Raw genomic sequence first — 20,383 nt, forward strand, 5'->3', positions numbered from 1 at the left:
CAGATCTTGGCTCTTCTCAGCTTGAGAGGTGATCTTCAAGTCTTCAAAGGTGACTTGGAACGAGAGGTTCCTCAGGGTTGGATGTCTGAGCTTAGCTGGGTTAGTCAGTCATGTAACAAGCATTCATTAAGTCTCTACTAATTGCCAGGCACTAAGGTTACAAAGAAAGGCAATCCTCCAAATAAAAACCAATACCCCCCCCCAAACCCTCCCAAAACAATAAAAATCTGACATAGAATGCCTACTTGATGTCTTCACTGGAGCATGGGTCTGTGGGCACAGCCTTTGAGAAAACAGGGCCCTCTCCTAATCACGATTGCGAATGAGAGAAGAAAGGCAGTGAGGAATGCAGGTTGTATTTAGCAAGTGAGAAAATGAGCAGCCAGCCAGTCCCTCGACAATGTATGGGCACTTTTGCACTCACCCTGTGAACCTAATTTTTACTTCTAAAAATAAAAAGGCAAGAAGAAACCTGACTTGTCCCTTGTCCAAATTAAGCAAATCTCTCTGAGCATTGCCCAGGATAGGCATACTATTTCAGTTCTCATTTGGGTCTCTAAAATGTCTCAGGTTCTGGCAATATTTAGTCAGTTGACTAGAATTCCTCATTTTTTTTTTTTTTTTACCGATTGGTGGTGGATATTGGTAAGATTGCACAATGATATGAGTTTTCTTTTCTCTCAGATTCCATGTCGACCCAACAACCTTTTCTCCCTTCATTCTTTCCCAGTTTACTCCTATCTTTCTATATTAGGGTCTCCCCTTGGCTTCTGTTTCTTTCCATCAATACCCTATAGCCCAGCCTCTGCTTTGTCCCTTGTGGATCTCCCCAAAGGGCTCTGTGGGGCTCCGTGTCCAGACTCCGGAAGACAGGAAAACAGGTTGTTAGCTGGCCTCTGATTGAGCCTATGGCAGACTCAGACTCAGTTGCACCCTTTGGTGTGGTATCTCTTTCTGCAGAGCGGGGATGACGAGGAGTACCAACGGATCTACACCACGAAAATCAAGCCGCGACTGAAGTCGGAGGATGGGCTGGAAGGCATCGAGCTTGGGGAGACCCAGAGTCGCACCATTACAGTGACCAGAAAGGTCACTGCCTACACAGTGGATGTGACAGGGCGAGAGGGGGCCAGGGAGATTGATATCAACAGCCCTGAGTTCAAAATCAAGATTCCAAAGCATGAACTGACCGAAATTTCCAAGATGGACGTGGAGACCGAGCATGGGAAGACTGTGATAAGGCTGCCGCAAAGTCCCGGAACGACTATTCAGACCACAGGCTACACTGTTGACTTTAGAGGAACTGGCCCAGAGCTTCCGGGGATTGGGGGAGCTGGAGCAGGTCACTCCAAGGTCCAGATCACCACTCCTGGGATCCAGGTGGAAGGCTTGGGTGGTAAGGGCCTGAAGGTAGAAGGAAAGCCAGAAGTCTCTGTCCATACCAAAGTCCCTGCTTCTGTTGACTTAGGAAGCAAAGGGGGAGCTGTCACTGGCCCTGGGGTCCAGGTGCCAGGAATGAATGTTTCATCTTCACTTGGAGGCGGTAGTGTTGATCTCCAGCGCCCATCCATAGATAACATAACCATTCCCACCATGAAGTTACCCAAGTTTGGCTTCTCAGCAGCAGGGTCTGAGGTTCAGGGCCCAGAGGTAGGCCTGGATGTTTGCTCACCTGGCATCTCTGTGGGGCCTGGGAGTGATGGTTCAGCTGTGGCCATGAGTGGGAATGTCAAGGGTCCTAAACTGGAAGTCACAGCTCCATCTGTCCATGTTGAGGGAGTCAAAGGAAATCTGAAGGGTCCTACAATCACCACCCCAACCTTGGAGGGTGTCAAGCTTCCGGGAGTTGGGGGCTTGGACGTTTCTGCATCCAAAGGAAATGTCAGCATCAAAGGCCCCTCAGTGGAGCTTGGAGCTCCAGAAATTGATTCTCATGCGGTCGGTGGAAAACTGAAAATGCCTCAAATGAAAGTCCCTAAGTTTTCTGTGTCTGGTTCCAAAGGGGAAGGTGCTGCTGTGGATATAAAACTTCCTGAGGGAGAAGTGAACCTTCCCAGTGTCGCTGGGAATGTTAGCCTGCCAGAGGTGGCCATCAGTGGGCCAGAAGGGAAAATCAAAGACCCTAAATGCAAGACTCCAGAAATGATCATTCAAAAACCTAAAATCTCCATGCAAGATGTAGACCTGAGCCTCAGGTCTCCCAAACTGAAAGGGGACGTGAAGATTTCAGGTCCAGGAATACAAGGGGATATAAAAGGTCCTCAGATAGACATGAAAGAGCCGACAGTAGACATTAAGGCACCTGGCCTAGAAGGGTCCCTGACCGGGCCCAAGATTGGCAGCCCATCTGGGAAAATGGGGACCTGCAAAATCAGTATGACTGATGTTGATTTGAATGTAGGTACACCCAAAATAAAGGGCCAGGTGGACATGACCCTCCCGAAGATAGAAGGGCAAGTCAAAGGCCCTGAGATGGACATCAAAGGCCCCAAAGTGGACGTCAGCACCCCAGATATGGATGTCCATGGACCTGAGTGGCACCTAAAGATGCCCAAGATGAAGATGCCCAAGTTTGGTGTCAAAGGGGAGGGGCCAGAGGTCGATGTGAGCCTGCCCAAGGGAGGAATCAATGTTTCAGGTCCCAGTCTCGACGTTGCAGCTCCACAAGTCAATCTTGAAGGCCCAGAGGGAAAGGTGAAAGGGCCTGGCATCAAGGTACCAGATATAAACATCAAGACCCCAAAGATCTCCATGCCAGAGGTAGATTTGCATCTGAAAGGGACAAAGGTGAAAGGAGAATATGATGTTACCGTTCCAAAGCTGGAAGGGGATCTGAAAGGCCCCAAAGTGGATGTCAGTGCTCCAGATGTGGAACTCCATGGGCCAGAGTGGAACCTCAAGATGCCCAAGATGAAGATGCCCAAATTCAGCATGCCAGGGTTCAAGGCAGAGGGTCCTGAGGTAGATGTGAATCTCCCCAAGGCAGACATTGATATTTCTGGGCCCAAAGTGGACATTGAAGCTCCAGATGTGAATGTAGAGGTCCCAGAAGGGAAACTGAAGGGTCCCAAGTTTAAGATGCCCGAGATGAATATCAAGGCTCCCAAGATTTCTATGCCAGACTTGCATTTGAAGGGCCCCAAGGTGAAGGGAGAATATGATGTGACCCCTCCAAAAGTAGAAGGAGAGGTGAAAGTTCCAGATGTGGAACTGAAAGGGGCCAAAGTGGATGTCAGTGCCCCAGATGTGGAGCTCCATGGTCCAGAGTGGAACCTCAAGATGCCCAAGGTGAAGATGCCCAAGTTCAGCATGCCTGGGTTCAAGGGGGAAGGACCAGATATGGATGTGAGCCTGCCCAAAGGAGATGTTGACATTTCTGGGCCCAAGGTGGACATTGATGTTCCAGATGTGAATATTGAAGGGCCAGAAGGAAAAATCAAAGGCCCTAAATTTAAGATGCCTGAGATGAATGTTAAGGCCCCAAAGATTTCTATGCCAGAAGTGGATTTGCATGTGAAAGCCCCCAAAGTGAAGGGAGAATATGATGTTTCTGTTCCCAAACTGGAAGGAGATCTGAAAGGCCCTAAAGTAGATGTCAGTGCCCCAGATGTGGATGTCCATGGGCCAGAGTGGAACTTGAAGATGCCCAAGATGAAGATGCCCAAGTTCAGCATGCCAGGGTTCAAGGGGGAGGGTCCAGATGTGGATGTGAGCCTGCCCAAAGCAGATGTTGACATTTCTGGGCCCAAGGTGGACATTGATGTTCCAGATGTGGACATTGAAGGTCCAGAAGAGAAACTGAAGGGCCCCAAGTTTAAGATGCCTGAAATGCACTTCAAGGCTCCCAAGGTCTCTATGCCAGATGTTAACCTGAATCTTAAGGGCCCCAAACTAAAAGGGGATGTGGATGTGTCTGTGCCCAAGATAGAAGGTGATATGAAGGTTCCTGATGTGGACCTCAAGGGCCCCAAAGTGGATGTCAGTGCTCCAGATGTGGATGTCCATGGGCCAGAGTGGAACTTGAAGATGCCCAAGATGAAGATGCCCAAGTTCAGCATGCCAGGGTTCAAGGGAGAGGGTCCAGATGTAGATGTGAATCTCCCTAAAGCAAATGTTGACATTTCTGGACCCAAGGTGGACATTGATGTTCCAGATGTGGACATTGAAGGGCCAGAAGGAAAACTGAAGGGCCCCAAGTTTAAGATGCCTGACATGCACTTCAAGGCTCCCAAGATCTCCATGCCAGATGTAGACTTGCATTTGAAAGGTCCTAAAATGAAGGGAGACATGGATGTGGATGCGTCTGTGCCCAAGATAGAAGGTGACATGAAGGTTCCTGATGTGGGCATCAAGGGACCTAAGTTGGACATTAATGCCCCAGATGTGGATGTCCATGGACCAGAGTGGAACCTGAAGATGCCCAAGATGAAGATGCCCAAATTCAGCATGCCTGGGTTCAAGGGAGAGGGTCCAGATGTGGATGTGAGCCTGCCCAAAGCAGATGTTGACATTTCTGGGCCCAAGGTGGACATTGATGTTCCAGATGTGGACATTGAAGGGCCAGAAGGAAAACTGAAGGGCCCCAAGTTTAAGATGCCTGACATGCACTTCAAGGCCCCCAAGATCTCTATGCCCGATGTTAACCTGAATCTTAAAGGCCCTAAAATGAAAGGAGATGTAGATGTGTCCATGCCTAAGATAGAAGGAGATGTGAAGGTTCCTGATGTGGACCTCAAAGGCCCCAAACTGGATGTCAGTGCTCCAGATGTGGACATCCATGGGCCAGAGTGGAACTTGAAGATGCCCAAGATGAAGATGCCCAAGTTCAGCATGCCAGGGTTCAAGGGAGAGGGCCCAGATGTGGATATGAGCCTGCCCAAAGCAGATGTTGACATTTCTGGGCCTAAGGTGGACATTGATGTTCCAGATGTGGATATTGAAGGGCCAGATGCCAAACTGAAGGGCCCCAAGTTTAAGATGCCTGACATGCACTTCAAGGCCCCCAAGATCTCTATGCCAGATGTTAACCTGAATCTTAAGGGCCCCAAACTAAAAGGGGATGTGGATGTGTCCGTGCCCAAGATAGAAGGTGATATGAAGGTTCCTGATGTGGACATCAAGGGTCCCAAACTGGATGTCAGTGCTCCAGATGTGGATGTCCATGGGCCAGAGTGGAACTTGAAGATGCCCAAAGTGAAGATGCCCAAGTTCAGCATGCCAGGGTTCAAGGGGGAGGGCCCAGAGGTGGATGTGAACCTTCCCAAGGCAGATGTTGACATCTCTGGACCTAAGGTGGACATAAATGCTCCAGGTGTTAATATCGAAGGTCCAGATGCAAAATTTAAAAGTCCCAAATTCAAGATGCCTGAAATGAACATAAAACCTCAAAAGATCCCTGTGCCAGATGTTGGCTTGCATTTGAAAGGTCCTAAGGTGAAGGGAGACTATGATCTCAAAGCTCCAAAGATAGAAGGTAAAATGGAGGTGCCAGATGTGGAACTGAAAGGTCCCAAGGTGGACATCAATGCCCCTGATGTGGACGTCCATGGGCCAGACTGGCATCTGAAAATGCCCAAGATGAAGATGCCCAAGTTCAACATGCCAGGGTTCAAGGGAGAGAGCCCAGATATTGATGTCAACCTTCCCAAGGCAGACATCAATATCTCAGGCCCCAAGGTGGACATTGAGACTCCAGATGTGAATATAGAAGGCCCAGAGGGAAAGATCAAAGGCCCCAAGTTCAAGATGCCCAGTATGACTATCCAGACACACAAAATTTCTATGCCTGATGTTGGACTCAATTTGAAATCACCCAAATTAAAGGGTGATCTGGATGTTTCTCTGCCCAAAGTAGAAGGAGACTTGACAGGTCCTAAGGTTGACTTAAAAGCCCCCAAGGTGGACGTGGACATAGGTGAGGTTGATCTTGAAGGTCCAGAAGGAAAGATAAAAGGTCCTAAGTTTAAGATGCCTGACATGCACTTCAAAGCCCCTAAGATCTCCATGCCAAATGTGGATCTACATTTGAAAGGTCCCAAAGTGAAGGGAGACATGGATGTGGATGTGTCTGTACCCAAGATAGAAGGTGATGTGAAGGTTCCTGATGTGGACATTAAAGGCCCCAAGTTGGACATTAATGCCCCAGATGTGGATGTCCATGGACCAGAGTGGAACTTGAAGATGCCCAAGATGAAGATGCCCAAGTTCAGCATGCCTGGGTTCAAGGGGGAGGGTCCAGAAGTGGATGTGAGCCTCCCTAAGGCAGATGTTGACATTTCTGGGCCCAAGGTGGACATTGATGTTCCAGATGTGGACATTGAAGGACCAGAAGGGAAACTGAAGGGCCCCAAGTTCAAGATGCCAAAGCTGAACATCAAAACTCCAAAAATATCCATGCCTGATGTGGACCTGAATTTAAAAGCTCCCAAATTGAAAGGAGAGATGGATGTATCTGCTCCAGACCTGGAGGGAGATTTGAAAGGTCCTCAAGTTAATATCAAGGGACCCAGTGTCGATGTCGAGGTGCCTGATGTAGACTTGGAATGCCCAGATGCCAAACTGAAGGGCCCCAAGTTCAAGATGCCTGACATGCACTTCAAGGCTCCCAAGATCTCCATGCCAGATGTGGACTTGCATCTGAAAGGCCCCAAATTGAAGGGGGATGTAGATGTGTCTGTGCCCAAGTTGGAGGGAGATATCAAGGGTCCCAGTGTGGATGTTGAGGTGCCTGATGTGGACTTGGAGTGCCCAGATGCCAAACTCAAGGGCCCCAAGTTCAAGATGCCCGACATGCACTTCAAGGCTCCCAAGATCTCCATGCCAAATGTGGACCTTCATTTGAAGGGTCCCAAAGTGAAGGGAGACATGGATGTGGATGTGTCTGTGCCCAAGATAGAAGGAGATATGAAGGTTCCAGATGTGGACATTAAAGGGCCCAAGCTGGACATAAATGCCCCAGATGTGGATGTCCATGGGCCAGAGTGGAACTTGAAAATGCCCAAGATGAAGATGCCTAAGTTCAGCATGCCTGGGTTCAAGGGGGAGGGTCCAGATGTGGATGTGAACTTGCCCAAAGCAGACATTGACATTTCTGGGCCCAAGGTGGACATTGATGTTCCAGATGTGGACTTGGAGTGCCCAGATGCCAAACTGAAGGGCCCCAAGTTCAAGATGCCTGACATGCACTTCAAGGCCCCCAAGATCTCCATGCCAGATGTGGACTTGCATCTGAAAGGCCCCAAATTGAAGGGGGATGTAGATGTGTCTGTGCCCAAGTTGGAGGGAGATATCAAAGGTCCCAGTGTGGATGTCGAGGTGCCTGATGTAGACTTGGAGTGCCCAGATGCCAAACTCAAGGGCCCCAAGTTCAAGATGCCTGATATGCATTTCAAGGCTCCCAAGATCTCCATGCCAAATGTGGATTTTCATTTGAAAGGTCCCAAAGTGAAGGGAGACATGGATGTGGATGTGTCTGTGCCCAAGATAGAAGGAGATATGAAGGTTCCAGATGTGGACATTAAAGGGCCCAAGCTGGACATAAATGCCCCAGATGTGGATGTCCATGGGCCAGAGTGGAACTTGAAAATGCCCAAGATGAAGATGCCTAAGTTCAGCATGCCTGGGTTCAAGGGGGAGGGTCCAGATGTGGATGTGAACTTGCCCAAAGCAGACATTGACATTTCTGGGCCCAAGGTGGACATTGATGTTCCAGATGTGGACTTGGAGTGCCCAGATGCCAAACTGAAGGGCCCCAAGTTCAAGATGCCTGACATGCACTTCAAGGCCCCCAAGATCTCCATGCCAGATGTGGACTTGCATCTGAAAGGCCCCAAATTGAAGGGGGATGTAGATGTGTCTGTGCCCAAGTTGGAGGGAGATATCAAAGGTCCCAGTGTGGATGTCGAGGTGCCTGATGTGGACTTGGAGTGCCCAGATGCCAAACTCAAGGGCCCCAAGTTCAAGATGCCTGATATGCATTTCAAGGCTCCCAAGATCTCCATGCCAAATGTGGATTTTCATTTGAGAGGTCCCAAAGTGAAGGGAGACATGGATGTGGATGTGTCTGTGCCCAAGATAGAAGGAGATATGAAGGTTCCAGATGTGGACATTAAAGGGCCCAAGCTGGACATAAATGCCCCAGATGTGGATGTCCATGGGCCAGAGTGGAACTTGAAAATGCCCAAGATGAAGATGCCTAAGTTCAGCATGCCTGGGTTCAAGGGGGAGGGTCCAGATGTGGATGTGAACTTGCCCAAAGCAGACATTGACATTTCTGGGCCCAAGGTGGACATTGATGTTCCAGATGTGGACTTGGAGTGCCCAGATGCCAAACTGAAGGGCCCCAAGTTCAAGATGCCCGACATGCACTTCAAGGCTCCCAAGATCTCCATGCCAGATGTGGACTTGCATCTGAAAGGCCCCAAATTGAAGGGGGATGTAGATGTGTCTGTGCCCAAGTTAGAGGGAGATATCAAAGGTCCCAGTGTGGATGTCGAGGTGCCTGATGTGGACTTGGAGTGCCCAGATGCCAAACTCAAGGGCCCCAAGTTCAAGATGCCTGATATGCATTTCAAGGCTCCCAAGATCTCCATGCCAGATGTGGATTTCAATTTGAAGGGCCCTAAGATCAAAGGAGATGTTGATGTCTCTGTCCCCAAAATTGAAGGCCCAGACTTGGATGTTAAAGGTCCCAAGTTAGATGTTGACATGCCAGATGTGAATATTGAAGGTCCTGAAGGCAAGTGGAAAAGTCCCAAATTTAAGATGCCTGACATGCACTTCAAGGCCCCCAAGATCTCCATGCCAGATGTGGACCTTCATTTGAAAAGTCCCAAAGTGAAGGGAGATGTGGATGTGGATGTGTCTGTGCCAAAGCTAGAAGGTGATGTGAAGCTTCCTGATGTGGACCTCAAGGGCCCCAAATTGGATGTCAGTGCTCCAGATGTGGATGTCCATGGGCCAGAGTGGAACCTCAAGATGCCCAAGATGAAGATGCCCAAGTTCAGCATGCCTGGGTTCAAGGGAGAGGGCCCAGATGTGGATGTGAACCTGCCTAAAGGAGATATTAATATTTCAGGGCCCAAAGTAGATATTGATGCTCCTGATGTGAATATAGAAGGTCCAGAGGGAAAGATCAAAGGCCCCAAGTTCAAGATGCCTGAGATGAACATCAAGGCCCCCAAAATCTCCATGCCAGACTTTGACTTGCATCTGAAAGGCCCCAAAGTGAAGGGAGATATGGACGTGTCTGTGCCCAAGATAGAAGGTGATATGAAGGGTCCTGATGTGGACCTCAAGGGCCCCAAACTGGATATTGGCGCTCCAGATGTAGATGTCCATGGGCCAGATTGGAACTTGAAGATGCCCAAGATGAAGATGCCCAAGTTCAGCATGCCAGGGTTCAAGGGGGAGGGTCCAGATGTGGATGTGAGTCTCCCTAAAGCAAATGTTGACATTTCTGGACCCAAGGTGGACATTGATGTTCCAGATGTGGACATTGAAGGGCCAGAAGGAAAACTGAAGGGCCCCAAGTTTAAGATGCCTGACATGCACTTCAAGGCTCCCAAGATCTCCATGCCAGATGTAGACTTGCATTTGAAAGGTCCTAAAATGAAGGGAGACATGGATGTGGATGTGTCTGTGCCCAAGATAGAAGGTGACATGAAGGTTCCTGATGTGGATATCAAGGGACCTAAGTTAGACATTAATGCCCCAGATGTGGATGTCCATGGACCAGACTGGCATCTGAAAATGCCCAAGGTGAAGATGCCCAAGTTCAGCATGCCAGGCTTCAAGGGTGAGGGCCCAGAGGTGGATGTGAATCTGCCCAAGGCAGACATTGATATTTCGGGACCTAATGTGGACATTGAGGCTCCAGATGTGAATATCGAAGGGCCAGAAGGGAAGTGGAAAAGTCCCAAGTTTAAGATGCCTGATATACATTTTAAAACTCCAAAGATCTCAATGCCAGAAATAGACCTTAATCTGAAAGGACCCAAAGTAAAAGGAGATGTAGATCTTTCAGTCCCTAAGTTGGAAGGGGACATCAAAGGCCCTGAAGTTGACATCAAGGGCCCCAAAGTGGATGTCAGTGCACCAGATGTGGATGTCCATGGGCCAGATTGGAATCTAAAGATGCCCAAGATGAAGATGCCCAAGTTCAGCATGCCAGGCTTCAAAGGAGAGGGCCCAGAGGTGGATGTGAACTTGCCCAAGGCAGACATTGACATATCTGGTCCCAAGGTGGACATTGAGACTCCAGATGTGAATATAGAAGGCCCAGAGGGAAAGATCAAAGGCCCCAAGTTCAAGATGCCTGAGATGAACATCAAGGCCCCCAAGATCTCCATGCCTGACTTTGACTTGCATCTGAAAGGCCCCAAAGTGAAGGGAGATGTGGATGTTTCTCTGCCCAAAGTGGAAGGGGAGATGAATGTGCCAGATGTGGAACTGAAAGGTCCTAAGGTGGACATCAATGCCCCAGATGTGGATGTCCATGGACCAGATTGGAACTTGAAAATGCCCAAAATGAAGATGCCCAAGTTCAGCATGCCAGGGTTTAAGGGAGAGGGCCCAGAGGTGGATGTGAACCTGCCCAAAGCAGACATTGACATTTCTGGACCCAAAGTGGACATCGAGGCTCCAGATGTGAATATCGAAGGCCCAGAGGGAAAGATCAAAGGCCCCAAGTTCAAGATGCCTGAGATGAACATCAAGGCCCCCAAGATCTCCATGCCAGATTTTGACTTGCATTTAAAAGGCCCCAAAGTGAAGGGAGATGTGGATGTGTCTGTGCCGAAGATAGAAGGAGAGGTGAAAGTGCCAGATGTGGATCTGAAAGGTCCTAAGGTGGACATCAATGCCCCAGATGTGGATGTCCATGGGCCAGATTGGAACTTGAAAATGCCCAAGATGAAAATGCCTAAGTTCAGCATGCCAGGGTTCAAGGGAGAGGGCCCCGAAGTGGATGTGAACCTGCCCAAAGCAGATATTGACATTTCTGCACCTAAAGTGGACATTGAGCCTCCAGACATTAATATTGAAGGTCCAGATGCAAAAATGAAAGGCCCCAAGTTTAAAATGCCTGAGATGAATATTAAGGCTCCCAAGATCTCAATGCCCGACTTGGACCTCAATCTTAAAGGTCCTAAAATAAAAGGTGACATGGATGTGACCCTTCCAAAGGTAGAGGGTGATTTGACAGGGCCATCTCTTGACATCAAAGGCCCCAAAATGGACATTGATGCCCCAGATATCGACATCCATGGCAAAAGTCCAAAACTTAAGATGCCCGACATGCATGTCAACATGCCCAAGATTTCCATGCCGGAGATTGACCTGAATTTGAAAGGTCCCAAAATCAAGGGAGATGTCGATGTCTCTGGACCCAAATTAGAAGGTGACCTCAAAGGTCCCAAAGTGGACATAAAAGGCCCAGAGGTTGACATTGCAGCCCCTAAAATCAACATCGAGGGGAAATCAAAGAAATCTCGTTTCAAGCTCCCCAAGTTTCACTTCTCAGGCCCCAAAGTTCAAACCCCAGAGGTGGATGCCAAACTCAAAAAACCAGAAGTTGACATTGCAGGCCCCAAAATGGATATAAATGCCCCTGATGTGGAAGTGCAGGGCAAAGCAAAAGGCTCAAAGTTCAAAATGCCCTTTCTGAGCATTTCTTCACCCAAGGTCTCTATGCCAGATGTAGAGTTAAACCTGAAAAGCCCCAAAGTGAAGGGAGACCTGGATGTTGCAGGCCCAACCTTGGAAGGCGATTTGAAAGGACCTCAAGTCGATCTTAAGGCACCAGAAGTTCATCTTGAAGCTCCTGATGTGGACGTCCATGGCCCAGACTTTAATGTGAAGATGCCCAAGATGAAGATACCCAAGTTCAGCATGCCAGGGTTCAAAGGAGAGGGCCCAGAGGTGGATGTGAACCTGCCCAAAGCAGACATTGACATTTCTGGACCAAAGGTGGACATCGAGGGTCCAGATATAAATCTAGAAGGCCCAGAGGGGAAGCTCAAAGGCCCCAAGCTCAAGATGCCTGAGATGAACATCAAGGCCCCCAAGATCTCCATGCCAGATTTTGACTTGCACCTGAAAGGCCCCAAAGTGAAGGGAGATGTGGATATTTCTCTGCCCAAAGTGGAAGGTGATTTAAAGGGCCCTGAGCTAGACATCAAGGCCCCCAAAGTGGACATTGATGTTCCAGATGTGGATATTGAGGGCCCAGAAGGGAAACTGAAAGGTCCCAAGTTCAAGATGCCAGACATGCATTTCCATGCCCCCAAGATCTCCATGCCCGACATTGATCTGAACCTGAAGGGGCCAAAACTGAAGGGAGATGTCGATGTATCCCTTCCCAAGGTGGAGGGGGATCTGAAAGGCCCTGAGGTTGACATCAAGGGTCCCAAAGTAGACATCAATGCCCCAGATGTGGATGTTCATGGCCCAGACTGGAACTTGAAAATGCCCAAGGTGAAGATGCCTAAGTTCAGCATGCCAGGCTTCAAGGGTGAGGGCCCAGAGGTGGATGTGAACCTGCCCAAAGCAGACATTGACATTTCAGGCCCCAAGGTGGACATCGAGGCTCCAGATGTGAATATCGAAGGCCCAGAAGGGAAGCTCAAAGGCCCCAAGTTCAAGATGCCTGAGATGAACATCAAGGCCCCCAAGATCTCCATGCCTGACTTTGACTTGCATCTGAAAGGCCCCAAAGTGAAGGGAGATGTGGATGTATCAGTTCCTAAAATAGAAGGAGAAGTGAAAGTTCCAGATGTGGACATCAAAGGTCCTAAAGTGGACATTGAGGCCCCAGATGTAGATGTTCATGGGCCAGATTGGAACTTGAAGATGCCCAAGATGAAGATGCCCAAGTTCAGCATGCCAGGGTTCAAAGGGGAAGGCCCAGAGGTCGATGTAAATCTGCCCAAGACTGATCTTGATATTTCAGGTCCAAAAGTGGACATTGATGTCCCTAATTTGGAAATTGAGGGTCCAGAGGGTAAAATAAAAGGCCCCAAGTTTAAAATGCCAGACATGCACATCAAGGCCCCTAAGATTTCTATGCCTGATATTGACTTGAACCTGAAAGGTCCCAAGATGAAGGGAGACATTGATGTGTCTCTTCCCAAAATGGAAGGTGATCTGAAAGGTCCTCAAGTGGATATCAAAGGCCCCAAGTTGGACATAGATACCCCTGATCTTGACATTCATGGCCCAGAAGGAAAACTGAAGGGACCCAAATTCAAAATGCCTGACCTCCATCTCAAGGCACCTAAAGTCTCTATGCCAGATATGGACCTGAACCTAAAGGGGCCAAAGCTCAAGGGGGATGTTGATGTGTCCCTTCCCAAGGTGGAGGGGGATCTGAAAGGCCCTGAGGTTGACATCAAGGGTCCCAAAGTAGACATCAATGCCCCAGATGTGGATGTCCATGGCCCAGACTGGAACTTGAAAATGCCCAAGGTGAAGATGCCTAAGTTCAGCATGCCAGGCTTCAAGGGTGAGGGCCCAGAGGTGGATGTGAACCTGCCCAAAGCAGACATTGACATTTCAGGCCCCAAGGTGGACATCGAGGTTCCAGATGTGAATATCGAAGGCCCAGAAGGGAAGCTCAAAGGCCCCAAGTTCAAGATGCCCGAGATGAACATCAAGGCCCCCAAGATCTCCATGCCTGACTTTGACTTGCATCTGAAAGGCCCCAAAGTGAAGGGAGATGTGGATGTTTCTCTGCCCAAAGTGGAAGGTGATTTAAAGGGTCCTGAACTAGACATCAAGGGCCCCAAAATGGACATTGATGTTCCAGATGTGGATATTGAGGGCCCAGAAGGGAAACTGAAAGGTCCCAAGTTCAAGATGCCAGACATGCACATCAAAGCCCCTAAAATTTCCATGCCAGACTTTGACTTGAATCTGAAAGGGCCAAAGATAAAAGGAGATGTTGACGCCTCTCTTCCCAAGGTGGGGGGAGACCTCAAAGGGCCCCAAGTGGATATCAAAGGTCCTGAGCTGGACATTGAGGGTCCCGAGGGGAAACTAAAAGGTCCCAAGTTCCACATGCCTGATGTTCATTTCAAGACCCCCCAAATTTCCATGAGTGAAATTGACTTGAACCTGAAAGGCCCCAAGATGAAGGGAGACATTGATGTGTCTCTTCCCAAAGTGGGAGGAGAACTGAAAGGTCCACAAGTGGATATCAAAGGCCCCAAGTTGGACATAGATACCCCTGACCTTGACATTCATGGGCCAGAAGGAAAGCTGAAGGGACCCAAATTCAAAATGCCTGACCTCCATCTCAAGGCGCCCAAAGTCTCTATGCCAGATGTGGACCTGAACCTAAAGGGGCCAAAGCTCAAGGGGGATGTTGATGTGTCCCTTCCCAAGGTGGAGGGGGATCTGAAAGGCCCTGAGGTTGACATCAAGGGTCCCAAAGTAGACATCAATGCCCCAGATGTGGATGTCCATGGCCCAGACTGGAACTTGAAAATGCCCAAGGTGAAGATGCCTAAGTTCAGCATGCCAGGCTTCAAGGGTGAGGGCCCAGAGGTGGATGTGAACCTGCCCAAAGCAGACATTGACATTTCAGGCCCCAAGGTGGACATCGAGGTTCCAGATGTGAATATCGAAGGCCCAGAAGGGAAGCTCAAAGGCCCCAAGTTCAAGATGCCCGAGATGAACATCAAGGCCCCCAAGATCTCCATGCCTGACTTTGACTTGCATCTGAAAGGCCCCAAAGTGAAGGGAGATGTGGATGTTTCTCTGCCCAAAGTGGAAGGTGATTTAAAGGGTCCTGAACTAGACATCAAGGGCCCCAAAATGGACATTGATGTTCCAGATGTGGATATTGAGGGCCCAGAAGGGAAACTGAAAGGTCCCAAGTTCAAGATGCCAGACATGCATTTCCACGCCCCCAAGATCTCCATGCCAGACTTTGACTTGAACCTTAAAGGCCCTAAGCTGAAAGGAGATGTTGATGTGTCCCTTCCCAAGGTGGAGGGAGATCTGAAAGGTCCTGAGGTTGACATCAAGGGTCCCAAAGTAGACATCAATGCCCCAGATGTGGATGTCCATGGCCCAGACTGGAACTTGAAAATGCCCAAGGTGAAGATGCCCAAGTTCAGCATGCCAGGCTTCAAGGGTGAGGGCCCAGAGGTGGATGTGAACCTGCCCAAAGCAGACATTGACATTTCAGGTCCCAAGGTGGACATCGAGGCCCCTGACCTAAGTATTGAAGGGCCTGAAGGGAAACTTAAGGGTCCCAAGTTCAAGATGCCTGAGGTGAACATCAAGGCCCCCAAGATCTCCATGCCAGATATGGACTTGAATTTGAAAGGGCCCAAATTAACGGGAGATTTTGACATGTCTGTCCCCAAGGTTGAAGGTAATCTGAAGGGTCCTGATGTTGACTTCCAGGGTCCCAGTTTGGATCTCCATGGCCCTGATGCCAAATTAAGTGGCCCCAAATTGAAAATGCCATCTATAGACATTTCTGGGCCCAAAGTATCTGCTCCTGATGTCGACTTACATCTCAAATCACCCAAGTTTGGCATTTCTGGTCCCAAGATAGAAGGTGGTGACTTGGACCTGAAAGGTCCCAAGCTGGACTTGGAAGCACCAGGTTTGGATATCGAGAGTCCGGACCTGAACATTGAGGGGCCAGATGTTAAAATTCCAAAATTTAAGAAGCCTAAATTCGGTTTTGGGGCTAAAGGTCCAAAGGCTGACATCAAGTCCCCTTCGTTAGATGTCACTGTTCCAGAAGCAGGGCTGAATGTTGAGTCTCCGGACATCAACATCAGTGGAAAGGGCAAGAAAATGAAATTTAAAATGCCCAAGATCCACATGAGTGGCCCTAAAATCAAGGCCAAAAAACAGGGATTTGATGTGAATGTTCCTGAGGGAGAGATTGATGCCAGTCTCAAAACTCCAGATTTGGACATCAATGTGGCAGCACCCGATGCTTCTCTTAAGGTTGATGCGAAATCTCCCAAAACTAAGAAACCAATGTTTGGGAAAATGTACTTCCCTGATGTGGAATTTGATATTAAATCTCCCAAATTCAAAGCAGAGGCCCCACTTCCTAGTCCCAAATTGGAAGGGGAGATACAAACACCTGGACTGGAAATTTCATCTCCAGGAATTAAAGCTGGCCTCAAGGGACCTGGACTGGAGGTTGGGTCTGTTGGCCTCAGCGGGAATCTTCCCAGTGCTAGCATGGAAGGGCCCGACATCCATCTGAAGACACCAAAATTCAAGGGGCCAGGTGGGAGCATAGATTTCTCAGGGCCAAAGCTAGAGGGAGATCTGAAAGCCAACTTGGATGCCTCTGATATCAACATTGAAGTCCCTGATGCCAAAATCAAAGCTCCCTCCTTTGGCATCTCATCTCCTCAAGTAACTATCCCTGATGTGAATGTCAACTTGAAGGGACCAAAGGTAAAGGGTGATGTCCCCAAAGTGGAATTGGAAGGACCAGATGTTGATCTTAAGGCTCCAGATGCAAAAATCCAGTTCCCTAAATTTTCCTTGCCCAAGATTGGAGTACCTGGTCTGAAGGTGGAGGGTGGGGGAGCTGATGTTCACGGCCAGCTCCCCTCTCTTGAAGGAGGTGTGAGTGCCCCTAACCTCAAGTTTGAAGGGCCTGATGTGTCGGTAAAAGGGGACCTGCCTTCCATGAACCTCTCTGGCCCGGATCTTGGCTTGAATTTGAAAGGACCAAAGCTGAAGGGAGATCTGGATCTTTCTGGAGGCGTTGTGGGTCCCAAGGTGAGTGTGGACACTCCATGTCTTGACCTCAAAGGAGTTGGTGGGAAACTGAAGATGGAAGGTGGTGGCAGATTTTCTACAGAGGGAGGAGTGAAAGTTCCTGGTGTCGACATGAATTTAGAGACTCCAAAATTGAATGTCAGTGGGTCTGATGTGAGCCTGAAGGGACCAAATCTGAAGGGAGGCTTGGATTTGGCTGGTGACCTCAAGTGTCCCAAAGTATCAGTGGATGCCCCAGCCGTCGGTTTGGAGGCATCTGGAGGGGCGATTAAACTTCCCCAAATGAAGCTGCCCCATTTTGGCATATCCTCTCAGGGGTCTAATTTGGATGTGAATGTCGCAGGGCCAGAGCTGAAGGGGCCTGGGATGGACGTTCACCTCAGAGGTGTGGACTTGAAAGGGCCTCAAATCTCATCTGATGTGGACTTTAACTTGGAAGGACCAAAAATAAAAGGGGGCTTTGGGGCCAGTGGAGACATCAAGAGTCCTACTGTGGGAGTGGGTCTTGGGGGCATCAATGTCAAAGGCTTGGAAGGAAGTATCCAGGCCCCTGATGTTAAGTTGCCCAGATGTGAAGCAGAGCTGCCAGATGTGAATGTCAAACTGCCAAAGGGAAAGCTTTCGGGTTCGGGAATTGGTCTTCATGGGGCTGGTCCTGATGTGAATATTCAGGGACCTGCCTTCAATCTCTCAGCCCCTGAGGTCTCTGCATCAGACTTGGGAGGGATCGGTTTGAAGGGACCGAAAATCCAAGGAGGTGTGGATGTTTCTGGAGGTCTCAAAGCTCCAGACCTCAGCATGGGAGGAGGACAGGTGAATATAAAGGGTGTGGGTGGAGAATGGAAAGGGCCACAGGTCTCTTCTGCTCTTGACCTGGATGTGCCAAAGCTGGCTGGTGGGATCCATGTTTCAGGACCAAAAGTAGAAGGAGGAATTAAGGGAGGCCAGGTGGGACTTCAAGCTCCTGGGGTGGATGTGTCTGGCCCTCAAGTTCACTTGGAAAGTGGCTCTGGACGAGTAACCTTCCCCAAGATGAAGATTCCCAAGTTCACCTCCTCAGGACGGGAGCTAGTGGGCAGAGAAGTTGGGGTGGATGTGAATTTCCCGAACGTGGAAGGCAGCATCCAGGTGGGAGCTGGGGAAGTGGAATGGGAGGAAGCAGATATCAAACTCAAAAAGTCCAAAATCAAAATGCCTAAATTTACCTTTTCCAAAGCCAAAGGCAAGGGGAGTGCCACAAGCTCTCCAGAAGTGTCTATCTCGGGTTCTAAAGGAGACCTCAAGAGCTCAAAGGCCAGTCTGGGGTCCTTAGAAGGGGAGGTCGAGGCTGAGGCAACCTCACCAAAAGGGAAATTTTCCTTTTTTAAGAACAAAAAGCCCCGTCACCGGTCCAACTCCTTCAGTGATGAGAGGGAGCATTCTGCTCCGGTCACTCCCACGGGCACCCTAGAGTTTGGAAGTGGGGAAGTGTCCATCGAAGGTGGAAAGGTCAAAGGGAAACATGGCAAACTGAAGTTTGGCACCTTTGGTGGCCTGGGGTCAAAGAGTAAAGGTCACTATGAAGTCACAGGGAGTGATGAGGAGACTGGGAAGCTCCAGGGAAGTGGGGTGTCCTTGGCCTCCAAGAAGTCCAGGCTATCTTCGTCATCAAGTAACGATAGCGGGACGAAAGTGGGCGGACAGTTAACAGAGGAGTTGACTGTTTCTAAAAAATAAGACAAGAGGTCCTTGAATGTCTGCTCCTGTGTGTATATATATAAATATATAATTACAGTAGGTAGGTTTCTGTGAGTTTGTATATAAACTTCCAAAGGTTGACTCAAGGTCAAAATCTGCAATGAAAATGGAGGCCTGACCAGCACTTGGTTTGACCCAAGGTTAGGCTTGGAGAGTCTGGGGCTGTGGGAAGAACAAGAAAAGAAGGTGAATTTTTTTTCCACTTCAGCCTATTTGCAAAGTAAGCAGTATTTGCCTTTCTAAGACTTCAGTTTGCTCATTAAATGCTGAGAGCATCTGTTTACTAAGCAAGCCTTGTGTTTATCACTTTCATTTTTACAGAATATTTTCAGTTGTTGGGGTCATAGAAATCTGACGTCCAGTTGAATGCCTTTTTTTGGGGGGGGTAGGTTTTTGTTTGCAAGGGATAGGAGGGTGGGGTGGGAGTAGGGGGTGGGAGAGGGTGGGTCAAGACTTCCATTTTGGCCACCAAGGATGGAGGATATTCCAAAATTGTTTAATTGGCGTACACCAAGATGGCGGAGAGAAGTCTTTCCCAGGAAAATTGGTGGTTTGGTTTTTTTTTTGGTGGGGGGGGATGGTGCCTTTTGGCACATCAGTTCTCCCCCGCTCCAAGCTGGTAATTCTGACCAGTTTTGGGGGCTCCTGGTGAGAGGGGTTAGACTGCTTCTGGCTTCTTAGTGACTGACCCACTTGACTGGGGTTTACATACTTTGTACTATACGAGACGTTTTTACCGGTGACTGCCACTTTTCCGATATTTGTCATTGACGCTTTTTTAATAAATCTTACCCGATTAAGAATCCAGCACTTTAATACCAAATTAATTCAGAATGTAAGAAAATTCAAGCTGTAAAATGCAAATAAAACCGCTAACAAGTAATCTGGATGCCTCCTGTCTCTCTGGGTTCAATCCCATGGTGGAGGGAGGGAAAGCAGGGAGATGGGAACGGATCACTTTCTCCCCCCAAACTCACCCCAGTTTGCTCAAGGTCCCTGATTTCTTCGCAAATGAATCCCCAACTCACAGAGTTTGGGCACCCTTTAGCCCCCAAGTCACAGAGCTTTGGCATCCATTGCCTCCATGTCTTCTAGACATTCACAGAGGCGACCACATGGGCTTCAGTGGCAGAATTGGGATTGAAGCATTTCTGAGTCCTCGGGGAAGGTCTCCTTCCACTTCCCAGTCCTTGGACAGTTCTCAGTTTTCAGGGACAGCAGTTTTATGATGGTGACAAAAATGCTTCAGAAAATAAAGATTATAGGCTCTTAGAGGTGGAAAGAACTTTAGAAGTCAATCAGACTTATTTTCCAGATGAAGAAACTGAGGCTCAGAGAGGACAAGTCACTTGTCTAAACTCCCATGCTATCTTCCAGGTTGCTTAAGGCCTCATGTTCCAAGCTAGGAGATTGAGTTTATAATAGACAGGGCTATGGATACCCAGAGGGTGGGTTTGGAGGGGTTTATAAAAAGAGGGTATTCTTAGAAGCCCACCATGTCAGAAATAGGGAGGGAGTCTTGTCAGACATAGCTCTAACTAGTGGTTTTGGGAGCTGGCATGAAATGTGTCCTCTGGTCATCTTTTTGAAGCTGGGACCATAGTTAGGGACAGAATGAGGGGAGACCATGGTAGCTCACCTCCTTGTTTGTCCCCCAGACCCCTTCAGTATCTGCCAGGAAGACTAGTGTAGGGGCCAGATGGCTGAACTCTTCTTACAAACTAGGAGCTAACTTGGTTGTTTCTACACTGCTGATTGGGTGTGAGGGCTCTGTGGGCACTGCCAAGCTGGAAGGAAACTTAAAGTTGTTTACCATGGATGGTCAGAGCTGCAAGGGAACTTAGAACATGGAATGTCAGAGCTTGGAGGAAACTTAGAATAT

The 20,383-nt window shown here is 48.8% G+C and overlaps 1 protein-coding gene across 1 annotated transcript in view; it reads left to right on the forward strand.

The window, feature by feature from the left end:
- Nucleotides 1-19,384, forward strand: part of AHNAK (AHNAK nucleoprotein) — a 36,484-nt gene extending 17,100 nt beyond the window's left edge. Inside the window, exon 5 of the mRNA XM_074231302.1 lies at nt 961-19,384. Coding sequence (XP_074087403.1) covers nt 961-18,480 — 17,520 coding nt within the window. The 3' untranslated portion in view covers nt 18,481-19,384. The remainder of the gene's footprint in view (nt 1-960) is intronic.
- Nucleotides 19,385-20,383: the final 999 nt, after the last annotated feature.

This window comes from Macrotis lagotis, chromosome 3 (assembly GCF_037893015.1).
Source record: "Macrotis lagotis isolate mMagLag1 chromosome 3, bilby.v1.9.chrom.fasta, whole genome shotgun sequence".
Lineage (NCBI taxonomy): Eukaryota > Metazoa > Chordata > Mammalia > Peramelemorphia > Peramelidae > Macrotis > Macrotis lagotis.